The sequence below is a fragment of the Oncorhynchus tshawytscha genome, linkage group LG31 (assembly GCF_018296145.1).
Source record: "Oncorhynchus tshawytscha isolate Ot180627B linkage group LG31, Otsh_v2.0, whole genome shotgun sequence".
Taxonomy (NCBI): Eukaryota; Metazoa; Chordata; class Actinopteri; order Salmoniformes; family Salmonidae; genus Oncorhynchus; species Oncorhynchus tshawytscha.
Genome location: NC_056459.1, coordinates 40,225,852 through 40,241,398, shown reverse-complemented (window position 1 = coordinate 40,241,398; position 15,547 = coordinate 40,225,852). Strand labels below are relative to the sequence as shown.

Below are 15,547 nucleotides of genomic sequence, written 5' to 3'. Positions count from 1 at the left end.
ATCTGGTTGGTTCCTCAATAGAGAATTACATTTCAACAAACAAAGACCAGGGAGGTTTTCCAATGCCTCACAGAGAAGGGCACCTATTGGTAGATGGGTACAAATTACAAAGAGACATTGAATATCCCTTCGAGCATGGTGAAGTTATTAATTACACTTTGGATGGTGTATCAATACACCCAGTCACTACAAAGATACAGGCATCCTTTCTTAACTCAGTTACCGGAGAGGAAGGAAACCGCTCAGGGATTTCACCATAAGGCCAATGGTGACTTTAAAACAGTTATAGAGTTTAATGGCTGTGACAGGAGACAACTGAGGATGGATCAACAACATTGTAGTTACTCCACAATACTAACCTAAATGACAGAGTGAAAAGAAGGGGGCCTGTACAGAATAAAAATATACCAAAACATGAATACTGTTTGCAAATAAGGCACTAAAGTAAATCTGCAAAAAAATGTAGCTAAGAAATGTACTTTTCATCGACCTGGCCAAGGCTTTCGACTCTGTCAATCACCACATCCTCTTCGGCAGACTCGACAGCCTTTATTTTCTCAAATGATTGCCTCGCCTGGTTCACCAACTACTTCTCTGATAGAGTTCAGTGTTCAGTTCAGTTATTGCATTAACTCCCTTATCTTACCTCATTTGCACTCACTGTATATAGACTTTTTGTTTTCTTTTGTTCTACTCTATTATTGACTGTATGTTTGTTTTACTCCATGTGTAACTCTGTGTTGTTGTTTTTGTCACACTGCTTTGCTTTATCTTGGCCAGGTCACAGTTGCAAATGAGAACTTGTTCTCAACTGGCCACCTGGTTAAATAAAGGTGTTCTCAACTGGCCTACCTGGTTAAATAAAGGTGTTCTCAACTGGCCTACCTGGTTAAATAAAGGTGTTCTCAACTGGCCTACCTGGTTAAATAAAGGTGAAATAAAGGCATGGTAAGTATTGTGGTTGTAATACCTTGTGATTTAATAATACTATACAGAGCATTCAGACCCTTTCCCTTTTACATATTTTGTTACGTTACAGCCGTATTCTAAAACTGATTAAAGTCTTGATTATTATCTCATCATTATACACACAATACCCCATAATGACATCACAATACCCCATAATGACATCACAATACCCCATAATGACATCACAATACCCCATAATGACATCACAATACCCCATAATGACATCACAATACCCCATAACGACATCACAATACCCCATAATGACATCACAATACCCCATAATGACATCACAATACCCCATAATGACATCACAATACCCCATAACGACAAAGCGAAAACATGTTTTTAGAAAAAAAGCAGAAATACCTTATTTACATAAGTATACAGACCCTTTGCTATGAGACTCGAAATTGAGCTCAGGTGTATCCTGTGTCCATTGATCATGCTTGAGATGTTTCTACAACTTTATTGGAGTCCACCTGTGGTAAGTTCAATTGATTGGACATGATGTGGAAAGGCACACACCTGTCTATATAAGGTCCCACAGTTGACGGAACATGTCAGCAAAAACCAAGCCATGAGGTCGAAGGAATTGTCCGTAGAGCTCCGAGACAGGATTGTGTCGAGACGCAGATCTGTGGAAGGGTACCCAAAAATGTCTGCAACATTGAAGGTCCCCAAGAACACAGTGGCCTCCATCATTCTTAAATGGAAGAAGTTTGGAACCACCAAGACTCTTCCTGGAGCTGGCCGCCCAGCCAAACTGGGCAATCAGGGGAGAATGGCCTTGGTCAGGGAGGTGACCAAGAACCTGATGGTCACTTTGACAGAGCTACAGAGTTCCTTTGTGGAGATGGGAGAACCTTCCAGAAGGACAACCATCTCTGCAGCAGTCCACCAATCAGGCCTTTATGGTAGAGTGGCCATAGACATTCCTCAGCAAAAGGCACACGACAGCCCGCTTGGAGTTTGCCAAAAGGCACCTAAAGACTCTCACAAACCTGGCACCATCCCTCCGGCGAAGCATGGTGATGGCAGCATCATGCTGTGGGGATGTTTTTCAGTGGCAGGGACTGGGAGACTAGTCAGGATCGAGGCAAAGATGAACAGAGCAAAGGACAGAGAGATTCTTGATGACAACCTGCTCCAGAACGCTCGGGACCTCAGACTGGGGTGAAGGTTCACCTTCCAAAAGGACAACGACCCTAAGCACACAACGCAGGAGTGGCTTTGGAACATTTCTCTGAATGTCTTTGAGTGGCCCAGCCAGAGCCCGGACTTGAACCCGATCAAACATCTCTTGAGAGACCTGAAAATAGCTGTGCAGTGACGCTCCTCATCCAACCTGACAGAGCTTGAGAGGATCTGCAAGAGAAGAATGGGAGAAACTACCCAAATACAGGTGTGCCAAGCTTGTAGCATCATACTTAAGACTCAAGACTGTAATCACTATCAAAGGTGCTTCAACAAAGTACTGAGTAAAGGGTCTGAATACTTATTATTCTTTTTTTAACCTTTATTTAACTAGGCAAGTCAGTTAAGAACAAATTCTTATTTACAATGACAGCCTAGGAACAGTGGGTTAACTATCTTGTTCAGGGGGAACAGTGGGTTAACTATCTTGTTCAGGGGAACAGTGGGTTAACTACCTTGTTCAGGGGAACAGTGGGTTAACTATCTTGTTCAAGGGAACAGTGGTTAACTATCTTGTTCAAGGGAACAGTGGGTTAACTATCTTGTTCAGGGGAACAATGGGTTAACTACCTTGCTCAGAACAACAGATTTGTATCTTGTCAGCTCGGGGATTCTGACTACATACAGTGGGGCAAACAAGTGTTTAGTCAGCCACCAATTGTGAAAGTTCTCCCACTTAAAAAGATGAGAGAGGCCTGTAATTTTCATCATAGGTACACTTCAACTATGACAGACAAAATGAGAAAAAAAAATCCATAATATCCATATAATTTTTAATGAATTTATTTGCAAATTTTCGTTTCTTTCTTGTGCATTCCGAATGTTGATTTTGGTCTGATAGTTTGAAACCATGCAAAGATATATTCTGTTTCCCGCCAAATCCTCTGGCATCGTTCCAGATCTACTGGTTTTATACCCACGCCAAGTTCCTCTGATATCAGCTGGACCACGTAGCTGGAAAGGTCTCCTTTTTCCTTGTCTTCCGGTAAGGACAGTATCCTCATCTTGTTTTGTCTCAATTCTGTTTTCTTGCTGGTCCAATTCAACTTCTAAAGTTTGCATCTTTGTTTCCTTAAGGCTCATGTTACTGAGGGAAGGAGGTTGTTGGCCAAGATCTCGCGATACATGGCCCCATCCATCCTCCCCTCAATACGGTGCAGTCGTCCTGTCCCCTTTGCAGAAAAGCATCCCCAAAGAATGATGTTTCCACCTCCATGCTTCACAGTTGGGATGGTGTTCTTGGGGTTGTACTCATCCTTCTTCTTTATCCAAACACGGCGAGTGGAGTTTAGACCAAAAATATATATTTTTGTCTCATCAGACCACATGACCTTCTCCCATTCCTCCTCTGGATCATCCAGATGTTCATTGGAAAACTTCAGATGGGCCTGGACATGCGCTGGCTTGAGCAGAGGGACCTTGCGTGAGCTGCAGGATTTTAATACATGACGGCGTAGTGTGTTACTAATGGTTTTCTTTGAGACTGTGGTCCCAGCTCTCTTCAGGTCATTGACCAGGTCCTGCCGTGTAGTTCTGGGCTGATCCCTCACCTTCCTCATGATCATTGATGCCCCACGAGGTGAGATCTTGCATGGAGCCCCAGACCGAGGGTGATTGACCACCATCTTGAACTTCTACATATTATCACAGTCTGGTTTCTACATATAACTCAGTCTGGTTTCTACAGTGCCTTGCAAAAGTATTCACCCCCTTGGCATTTCTCCTATTTTGTTGCATTACAAACTGTAATTTAAATAGATTTGTATTTGCATTTCATGTAATGGACATGCACAAAAAAGTCAAAATTGATGAAGTGAAATGAAAAAAAAATACTTGTTTCAAAACATTTGAAATAATAAAAACTGAAAAGTGGTGTGTGCATATGTATTCACCCCCTTTACTATGAAGCTCCTAAATAAGATCTGGAGAACCAATTACCTTCAGAAGTCACATAATTAGTTAAATAAAGTCCACCTGTGTGCAATCTAAGTGTCACATGATCTGTCACATGATCTCAGTATATATACACCTGTTCTGAAAGGCCCAAGAGTCTACAACACCACTAAGCAAGGGGAACCACCAAGCAAGCGGCACCATGAAGACCAAGGAGCTCTCCAAACAGGTCAGCGACAAAGTTGTGGAGAAGTTCTGATCAGGGTTGGGTTATAGAAAAATATCAGAAACTTTGAACATCCCAGGGAGCACCATTAAATCCATTATTAAAAAATTGAAAGAATATGGCACCACAACATACCTGCCAAGAGAGGGCCGCCCACCAAAACTCACAAACCAGGCAAAGAGGGCATTAATCAGAGAGGCAACAAAGAGACCAAAGATAACCCTGAAGGAGCTGCAAAGCTCCACAGCAGAGATTGGAGTATCTGTCCATAGGACCACTTTAAGCCGTACACTCCACAGAGTTGGGCTTTACGGAAGAGTGGGCAGAAAAAAAGCCATTGCTTAAAGAAGAAAATAAGCAAACACGTTTGGTGTTCACCAAAAGGAGACTCCCCAAACATATGGAAGAAGGTACTCTGGTTGGATGAGACTAAAATTGAGCTTTTTGGCCATCAAGGAAAATTATGTCTGGCACAAACCCAACACCTCCCATCACCCCGAGAACACCATCCCCACATTGAAGCGTGGTGGCAGCATCATGCGGTTCATCGGTTCATCATGTTTTTCATCTGCAGGGACTGGGAAACTGGTCAGAATTTAAGGAATGATGGATGGCGCTAAATACAGGGAATTTCTTGAGGGAAACCTGTTTCAGTCTTCAAGAGACTTGATACTGGGACGGAGGTTCACCTTCCAGCAGGTCAATGATCCTAAGCATACTTGTCACGTTCTGACCTAAGTTCCTTTGTGATGTCTTTGTTTTAGTATGGTCAGGGCGTGAGTTGGGTGGGCAGTCTGTTCTTTTTTCTATGATTTGGTATTTCTGTGTTTGGCCTGGTATCAGAGGCAGTTGTCAATCGTTGTCCCTGATTGAGAACCATACTTAGGCAGCCTGTTTTCACCCTTGAGTGGTGGGTGATTGTTTCCTGTTTTGTTGTTTGTGTCACCATTCAGGACTGTTTCGGTTTTCGTTTCCATTCACTTTGTTATTTTTGTGTTGAGTCGTGTTCCGTTATTATTAAAGTAGCATGGACACTTACCACACTGCGTATTGGTCCGATCCTTGCTACTCCTCCTCAGAAGAGGAAGAAGAAAGCCGTTACAATACTGCTGAAGCAACACTCAAGTGGTTTAAGGGGAAACATTTACATGTCTTGGAATGGCCTAGTTAAAGCCCAGACCTCAATCCAATTGAGAATCTGTGGTATGACTTAAAGATTGCTGTACACCAGCGGAACACATCCAACTTGAAGGAGCTGGAGCAGTTTTGCCTTGAAGAATGGTCAAAAATCCCAGTGGCTTGATGTGCCAAGCTTATAGAGACATACCCCAAGAGACTTGCAGCTGTAATTGCTGCAAAAGGTGGCTCTACAAAGTATTGACTTGGGGGGATGAATAGTTATGAACGCTCAAGTTTTTATTTGATCTTTTATTATTTCTTGTTTGTTTCACAATAAAAACACATTTTGCATCTTCAAAGTGGTAGGCATGTTGTGTAAATCAAATGATACAAGTCTGGTTTCTACATATAACCACAGTCTGGTTTCTACATATAACCACAGTCTGGTTTCTACATATAACCACAGTCTGGTTTCTACATATAACCACAGTCTGGTTTCTACATATAACCACAGTCTGGTTTCTACATATAACCACAGTCTGGTTTCTACATATAACCACAGTCTGGTTTCTACATATAACCACAGTCTGGTTTCTACAAACAGCAACTCACACCTCATGAGTCCTATCGGTACACGCATGCACCTCATCTACATTGTACTGTACCCTTCTACAGTATACCCACTTTTCAAAACACCTGCTCTGCTCCCAGCCTGGTGTACGAACAAAAATATGGTAGTCTCTGTATAATGTTGTCTTGTTCTAGGTGAGGTTATGTTGTGTTAGGTTCTGTAGTCATGTTGTGTTTGGTGAGGTTCTGTAGTCATGTTGTGTTTGGTGAGGTTCTGTAGTCGTCTTGTGTTTGGTGAGGTTCTGTAGTCGTGTTGTGCTAGGTGAGGTTCTGTAGTCGTGTTAGGTGAGGTTCTGTAGTCATGTTGTGCTAGGTAAGGTTCTGTAGTTGTGTTATGTTAGGTGAGGTTCTGTAGTCGTCTTGTGTTTGGTGAGGTTCTGTAGTCGTGTTGTGCTAGGTGAGGTTCTGTAGTCGTTATGTGCGGTTCTGTAGTTGTGTTATGTTAGGTGAGGTTCTGTAGTCGTGTTTGGTGAGGTTCTGTAGTCATGTTGTGTTTGGTGAGGTTCTGTAGTCATATTGTGTTTGGTGAGGTTCTGTAGTCGTGTTGTGTTTGGTGAGGTTCTGTAGTTGTGTTGTGCTAGGTGAGGTTCTGTAGTCGTTATGTGCGGTTCTGTAGTTGTGTTATGTTAGGTGAGGTTCTGTAGTCGTCTTGTGTTAGGTGAGGTTCTGTAGTCGTGTTGTGCTAGGTGAGGTTCTGTAGTCGTTATGTGCGGTTCTGTAGTTGTGTTGTGCTAGGTGAGGTTCTGTAGTCGTTATGTGCGGTTCTGTAGTTGTGTTATGTTAGGTGAGGTTCTGTAGTCGTCTTGTGTTAGGTGAGGTTCTGTAGTCGTCTTGTGTTTGGTGAGGTTCTGTAGTCGTGTTTGGTGAGGTTCTGTAGCCGTGTTGTGTTTGGTGAGGTTATGTAGTCGTGTTGTGCTAGGTAAGGTTCTGTAGTTGTATTAGGTGAGGTTCTGTAGTCGTTATGTGTTTGGTGAGGTTCTGTATTTGTGTTGTGCTAGGTGAGGTTCTGTAGTCATGTTGTGCTAGGTAAGGTTCTGTAGTCATGTTAGGTGTGGTTCTGTATTTGTGTTGTGCTAGGTGAGGTTCTGTAGTTGTGTTAGGTGAGGTTCTGTAGTCATGTTAGGTGAGGTTCTGTATTTGTGTTGTGCTAGGTGAGGTTCTGTAGTTGTATTAGGTGAGGTTCTGTAGTCATGTTAGGTGAGGTTCTGTATTTGTGTTGTGCTAGGTGAGGTTCTGTAGTTGTGCTAGGTAAGGTTCTGTATTCGGGTTGTCTTCTGCTCTCTGTATAATGAATCAATGAGTTTGTACTGTATTGTATCTGACCTGAAGTATCGGCTGGAGGACACCAGTACATTCCTATGGCAGGGGATCTCTGTGTTGTCTGAACAGAGCAGCACGTCTGTTAGGATCCTCTCCTGTCTCAGCCTGTTCAGCTGGGACAGCAGGAGGGAAGACAGCTCTGGGTCTCTAAACGGGAACCCCTGGAGGGTCTTCAGGGACTCACAGAGAGCCATTCTGTTGGGGGAGAGGTTGGAGGGGGGAATAAGGGGAGAGAGGGGGAAATGGGGAGGGGGAGAGGGAGTGGGGAATGGGGAGGGGGAGAGGGGGAATGGGGAGGGGGAGAGAGAGAAGTGTGGAGAGAGAGAATAACTATATTGACTGGTTGTATGAGCATTTTACCAGAGTTGGGGTCAATTTTTCTTCAATATAAGTCAGATCACACAATGAATAAATGTAAATAATGAATAGAAACATTAAGAGTTCATTCTGTACAGTGTCTTCAGGAAGTCTTCAGACCCCTGGATCCAATCCACAGTTTGTTGTGTTACAGCCTGAATTCAAAATAGATTAAATTGATGTTTTCTCTCACCCATCTACGTACAAACATAAACACCCCATAATGATAAAGTGAATACGTTTTTAGAAAATGTTGGCAAATTGATTGAAAATGAAATACAGAAATATCTTATTTACATAGGTATTCACACCCCCCAAGTCTATACTTTGTAGAATCACCTTTGACAGCGATTACAGGTGTGAGTCTTTCAGGGTAAGTCTCTAAGAGTGATTACAGCTGTGTGTCTTTCAGGGTGAGTCTCTAAGAGTGATTACAGCTGTGAGTCTTTCTGGGTAAGTCTCTAAGAGTGATTACAGCTGTGTGTCTTTCAGGGTGAGTCTCTAAGAGATTTGCACACCTGGATTGTACTATATTTGTACAATATTCAAGCTCTATCAAGTTGGTTGTTGACCATTGCTCGACATTCATTTCCAAGTTTTGCCACAGATTTTCAAGCAGATTTAAGTCAACTGTAACCACTCAGGAACATTCACTGTCTTCTTGGTAAGCAACTCCAGTGTTTGTTTGTCCTTGTGTTTTAGGTTATTGTCTGCTGAAAGGTGAATTCATCTCCCAGTGTCTGTTGGAAAGCAGACTGAACCAGGTGTTCCTCTAGGATTTTGCCTGTGCTTATCTCCATTCCGTTTATTTTTTTATCCTAAACAACTCCCTAGTCCTTGTCGATGACAAGAATATCCATAACATGAAGCAGCCACCATGCTTGAAAATATGAAGAGTGGTAATCGGTGATGTGTTGGATTTTCCCCAAACACAATGCTTTGTATTCAGAACATAAAGTACATATTTTTGCTATATATTTTGCAGTATTACTTTAGTGCCTTGTTGCAAACAAGATGCATGTTTTGGAATATTTTTATTCTGTACAGGTTTCCTTCTTTTCACTCTGCCATTTAGGTTCATATTGTGGAGTAACTACAATGTTGTTGATCCATCCTCAGTTGTCTCCTGTCACAGCCATTAAACTCTGTAACTGTTTTAAAGTCACCATTGGCCTCATGGTGAAATCCCTGAGCGGTTTCCTTCCTCTCCGGTAACTGAGTTAGGAAGGACGCCTGTATCTTTGTAGTGACTGGGTGTACTGATACACCATCCAAAGTGTAATTAATAACTTCACTATGCTCAAAGGGATATTCAATGTCTGTTTTTAATTGCATTTTTGCCCAGACTAAATACGTTTTGATGCAAGGCATTGGAAAACCTCCCTGGTCATTTTAGTTGAATCTGTGTTTGAAATACACTTCTAGACTGAGGGATCTTACAGACCCTGCCTGATACAGTGCATTCGGAAAGTATTCAGACCCCTTGACTTTTTACACATTTTGTTACGTTACAGCCATAATGACAATGTCGAAAACAGATTTTTAGAAATGTTAGCAAATTTGCAAAAGATGTAAAACAGAAAAACCTTATTTAAATAAGTATTCAGACCTTTTGCTATGAGACTCAACATTGAGCTCAGCTGCATCCTGTTTCCATTGATCATCTTTGAGATGTTTCTACAACTTGTTTGGGGTCCACCAGTAGTAAATTCAATTGATTGGACATGATTTGGAAAGGCACATGTCTATATAAGGTCCCACAGTTGACAGGTCCCACAGTTGACAGTGCATGTCAGAGAAAAAAACAAGCCATGAGGTCGAAGGAAATGTCCGTAGAGCTCCGAGACAGAATTGTGTCAAGGCACAGATCTGGTGAAGGGAACCACAACACTTAAGCAGCATTGAAAATCCCCAAGAACACAGTGGCCTCCATCATTCTTAAATTGAAGAAGTTTGGAACCACCTAGACTCTTCCTAGAGCTGGCCGCCCGGCCAAACTGAGCAATCGGGGGAGAATGGCCTTGGTCAGGGAGGTGACCAAGAACAAAATGGTCACTCTGACAGACGTCCAGAGTTCCTCTGTGGAGATGGGAGAACCTTCCAGAAGGACAACCATCTCTACAGCACTCCACCAATCAGGCCTTTATGGTAGTGCGGCCAGACGGAAGCCACTCCCCACTAAAAGGCACATGACAGCTCGTTTAGAGTTTGCCAAAAGGCACCTAAAGACTCTCAGACCATGAGAAACAAGTCTCTAGTCTGATGAAACCAAGATTGAACTCTTTAGCCTCAATGCCAAGCGTCACGTCAGGAGGAACCCTGGCACCATCCTTATGGTGAAGCATGGTGGTGGCAACATCACGTCAGGAGGAACCCTGGCACCATCCTTATGGTGAAGCATGGTGGTGGCAACATCATGATGATGGTATGCTTTCATCCGCAGGTACTGGGAGACAAGCCAGGATCGAGGGAAAGATGAACGGAGCAAAATACAGAGAGATTGTTGATGAAAATCTGCTCCAGAGTACTCAGGACCTCAGACTGGGCGAAGGTTCACCTTCCAACAGGAGAAGAAGCCTAAGCACACAGCCAAGACAATGTAGGAGTGGCTTTAGGACAAGTCTCTGAATGTCCTCTGACCAGGGCACCTCTAACCAGAATCCTAACTCACTACTTCTGACCAGGGTCCTAACTCACTACTTCTGACCAGGGTCCTAAGGCTCTGGTCAGACATCTGACCAGTTTCCTCTTAGTGTTCCATTGGCTCAACAGAGCATTCATAAAACACATTCCCATAATTAAACCAACAACCACCACAACTGTCCATGTTGCTGCTGACTCCCTGCTAGGACACACACTGAGTCCCTGGCTGAGGCCAGGAAGGCAGGCAGCTTTCTCCATGTTGCTGCTGACTCCCTGCTAGGACACACTGCTAGGACACACACTGAGTCCCGGGCTGAGGCCAGGAAGGCAGGCAGCTTTCTATTTCCATTCTGCCTCCTAAATCATCCAAATGGAGCAATTGGCCACATCTCCACGTCACTGGCTAACTTCATCAGAGCTGTTACATGAACCAGTTGTTTTTCTCTCTCTCCCCCACCCCTCTCTCTCTAACTCCCCACCCCTCTCTCTCTAACTCCCCCTCTCTCTCTCTCCCCCACCCTCTCTCTCTAACTCCCCCCTCTCTCTCTCCCCCCACCCCTCTCTCTCTCTCCCCCACCCCTCTCTCTAACTCACTCCTCTCTCTCCCCACCCCTCTCTCTCTCTCCCCACCCCTCTCTCTCTCTCCCCACCCCCTCTCTCTCTCCCCACCCCCTCTCTCTCCCCACCCCCCTCTCTCTCTCCCCCACCCCTCTCTCTCTCGCCCACCCCCTCTCTCTCTCTCTCCCCACCCCCTCTCTCTCCCCCACCCCTCTCTCTCTCTCCCCACCCCCTCTCTCTCTCCCACACCCCACCCCTCTCTCTCCCCACCCCCCTCTCTCTCTCTCTCCCCCACCCCACCCCTCTCTATCTCTCCCCACCCCTCTCTCTCCCCACCCCCTCTCTCTCTCTCCCCCACCCCCTCTCTCTCTCTCTCTCTCTCTCTCCTCCCCACCCTCTCTCTCTCCCCCATCCCTCTCTCTCTCCCCCATCCCTCTCTCTCGCTCTCTCCCCCATCCCCTCTCTCTCTCTCCCCCATCCCTCTCTCTCCCCCATCTCTCTCTCTCTCCCCATCCCCTCTCTCTCTCCCCACCCCCTCTCTCTCCCCACCCCTCTCTCTCTCCCACCCCCTCTCTCCCACCCTCTCTCCTCCCTCACCCCTATCTCCCCCCACCCCTCTCTCTCTCCTCACCCCCTCTCTCTCTCCCCCCCACCCCCCTCTCTCTCTCCCCCACCCCCTCTCTCTCTCCCCCACTCCTCTCTCGCTTACTCCCCACTCCCCTCTCTCTCTCTCTCTCTCCCCCACCCCTCTCTCTCTCCCCCACCCCTCTCCCTCTCTCTCTCTCCCCACTCCTCTCTCTCTCTCCCTCTCTCTCTCTGTGTCCCCCACTACCTCCCTCAGGGGTTTGCCCTTGACGATCGTCTAGCTGTGGTGTGTAGACGAGAGCATTTCCTAGGGCTAGTGTCAGCACTAAGTCAGCTAATCACCAGAGACAGCTATTCGTGTGATTTGTCCGGGATCACTGGGCCACCCTGTCTGGTATATTTGGAAACTTTAATCATTATTATGTATTATTAAATAGCTGCCATGGCTCACGAGGAGTGACGTCTGTCACAACACGGTATTCCCCAGACTTTGTGAAGCCTAAATTGGATTGTAACATAAACACCTTTTTATGGATCGCTCACAAATGTTAATATTGGAAGTTGAGTGTGTTGTACTGTAGCTACGTAAATAGTATTTAGTATGGAAAGTTGGATGCCATAGTTGTGTTTTTTTTTTTAATCCCAATGAACGGCAGGTCCTGGGCGTTAGTAAAGGATATGTGAAATCAACAAAAATACCCTATAGATCTATAGATGAACGATAGGAGAATCAACAAAAATACCCTATAGATCTATAGATGAACGATAGGAGAATCAACAGAAATACCCTATAGATCTATAGATGAACGATAGGAGAATCAACAGAAATAACCTATATCTAAATTAGACACAGGGTTGACCCTGACCCCCAATTCCTTAGACACAGGGTTGACCCTGACCCCCAATTCCTTAGACACAGGGTTGACCCTGACCCCCAATTCCTTAGACACAGGGTTGACCCTGACCCCAATTCCTTAGACACAGGGTTGACCCTGACTCCCAATACCTTAGACACAGGGTTGACCCTGACTCCCAATACCTTAGACACAGGGTTGACCCTGACTCCCAATACCTTAGACACAGGGTTGACCCTGACTCCCATGATGACTCCCAAATCTGTTAAATCTGCCTCATCAAATGTCCCGACACAAACAGATTTATAACTACAGCCAGCTGTTTATACTACTGTTCAAACATTTGGGGTCACTTAGAAATGTCCTTGTTTTTGAAAATGGTACCCGCAAAACACCTGTCTCAACGTCAACAGTGAAGAGGCGACACCGGGATTGTCACACCCTGACCATAGAGAGACACTGTTTCTCTATGGTATAGTAGATCAGGGCGTGAATAGGGGGTGATCTAGTATTTCTATGTCTATGTTGTGTTCTAGTTTCTTTTACTATGTTGGTGTTTTGTATGATTACCAATTAGAGGCAGCTGGTAATCGTCGTCTCTAATTGGGGATCATATTTAAGTCGTTATTTTCACACCTGTGTCTGTGGGATCTTGTTTATATTTAGTTGCCTGTGAGCACTTCATTGACTTCACGTTTAGTTCGTTCTTTATTGTTTTTGTGCGTTTCATTAAATAAATATGTGGAAACCATATCACGCTGCACCTTGGTCCGATGATTCTTAAAACGAACGTGACAGGGATGCTGGCCTTCTAGGCAGAGTTCCTCTGTCCAGTCTCAGTGTTAACAGTATAGAGGGGACTCCAGGATGCTGGTCTTCTAGGCAGAGTTCCTCTGTCCAGTCTCAGCATTAACAGTAAAGAGGTGACTCCAGGATGCTGGTCTTCTAGGCAGAGTTCCTCTGTCCAGTCTCAGCGTTAACAGTATAGAGGGGACTCCAGGATGCTGGTCTTCTAGGCAGAGTTCCTCTGTCCAGTCTCAGCATTAACAGTATAGAGGTGACTCCAGGATGCTGGTCTTCTAGGCAGAGTTCCTCTGTCCAGTCTCAGCGTTAACAGTATAGAGGTGACTCCAGGATGCTGGTCTTCTAGGCAGAGTTCCTCTGTCCAGTGTCTGTGTTCTTTTGCCCATCTTAATATTTTATTTTTATTGGCCAGTCTGAGATATGGCTTTTTCTTTGCAACTCTGACTAGAAGGACAGCATCAAGGAGTCGCCTCTTCACTGTTGACATTGAGACTGGTGTTTTGCGGGTTCTATTTAATGAAGCAGCCAGTTGAGGACTTGTGAGGCGACTGTTTCTCAAACTAGACACTCTAATGTACTTGTCCTCTTGCTCAGTTGTGCACTGGGGCCTCCCACTCCTCTTTCTATTCTGGTTAGGGCCATTTCGTGCTGTTCTGTGAAGGGAGTAGTACACAGCATTGTACGAGATCTTCAGTTTCTTGGAAATTTCTCGCATGGAATAGCCTTTCTTTCTCAGAACAAGTATAGACTGACGAGTTTCAGAAGAAAGTTCTTTGTTTCTGGCCCTTTTGAGCCTGTAATCAAACCCTCAAATGCTGATGCTCCAGATTCTCAACTAGTCTAAAGAAGGACAGTTTTATTGCTTCTTTAATCAGAACAACAGTTTTCAGCTGTGCTAACATAATTGCAAAAGGGCTTTATAATGTCTACACTGTGTTTCTGATAAATGGTATATTTCATTGGTCATTTCATTGATGTTATTTTAATGGACAATAAATGTGCTTTTCTTTCAACAACAAGGACATTTCTAAGTGACCCCAAACTTTGAACGGTACTGTAACTATAGTCAGATCAGATCTATAACTATAGTCAGATGTATAACTATAATCAGATCAGATCTATAGTCAGATCAGATCTATAACTGTAGTCAAATCAGATCTATAACTATAATCAGATCTATAACTATAGTCAGATCAGATCTATAACTATAGTCAGATCAGATCTATAACTACAGTCAGATCTATAACTATAGTCAGATCAGATCTATAACTACAGTCAGATATATAACTATAGTCAGATCAGATGTATAACTATAATCAGATCAGATCTATAGTCAGATCAGATCTATAACTACAGTCAGATCAGATTTATAACTATAGTCAGATCAGATCTATAACTACAGTCAGATCTATAACTATAGTCAGATCAGATCTATGACTATAGTCAGATCTATAACTATAGTCAGATCTATAACTATAGTCAGATCAGATCTATAACTACAGTCAGATCTATAACTATAGTCAGATCAGATCTATAACTACAGTCAGATCTATAACTATAGTCAGATCACATCTATAACTACAGTCAGATTTATAACTATAGTCAGATCAGATCTATAACTACAGTCAGATATATAACTATAGTCAGATCAGATCTATAACTATAGTCAGATCAGATCTATAACTACAGTCAGATCTATAACTATAGTCAGATCAGATCTATAACTACAGTCAGATCTATAACTATAGTCAGATCAGATCTATAACTATAGTCAGATCTATAACTATAGTCAGATCAGATCTATAACTACAGTCAGATCTATAACTATAGTCAGATCAGATCTATAACTATAGTCAGATCAGATCTATAACTACAGTCAGATATATAACTATAGTCAGATCAGATCTATAACTACAGTCAGATATATAACTATAGTCAGATCAGATGTATAACTATAATCAGATCAGATCTATAGTCAGATCAGATCTATAGTCAGATCACATCTATAACTATAGTCAGATCAGATTTATAACTATAGTCAGATCAGATCTATAACTACAGTCAGATCTATAACCAGACATCAATAACTTTTGCCACATTATGAGTTCCTTGAAGATGATGTATCTATAGTAATCTCACTAGCCTCATGGTGGAGGGGGGACTCCATCTTACCTCTCCTCAGTCTGGATCTTCGATCCACAGCCTCCAGGCAGAGAGTCTGTATCTTGGGGAATCAGAAAAAGCTCAGTCACAAAAAAGCTTAAACAGTATCCTCCTCACAGTCACAAATGTAACTTCAGCAAACACGTTAAAGTTTCAGAGTGCGCATGGAGAAGAGGTTCTGTGAGGTTTCGGATCTGTGCCTGCCTACGTTAGTTGGCTTGCCATGAGGCCA

The 15,547-nt window shown here is 43.6% G+C and overlaps 1 protein-coding gene across 1 annotated transcript in view; it reads right to left on the bottom strand.

The window, feature by feature from the left end:
- klhl38a (kelch-like family member 38a) overlaps positions 1-15,547 on the bottom strand; it is a 28,808-nt gene extending 13,261 nt beyond the window's left edge. Inside the window, exons 1-2 of the mRNA XM_042310548.1 lie at positions 15,325-15,547; positions 7,355-7,546 (exon numbers count right to left, since the gene is read on the bottom strand). Coding sequence (XP_042166482.1) covers positions 7,355-7,545 — 191 coding nt within the window. The 5' untranslated portion in view covers position 7,546; positions 15,325-15,547. The remainder of the gene's footprint in view (positions 1-7,354; positions 7,547-15,324) is intronic.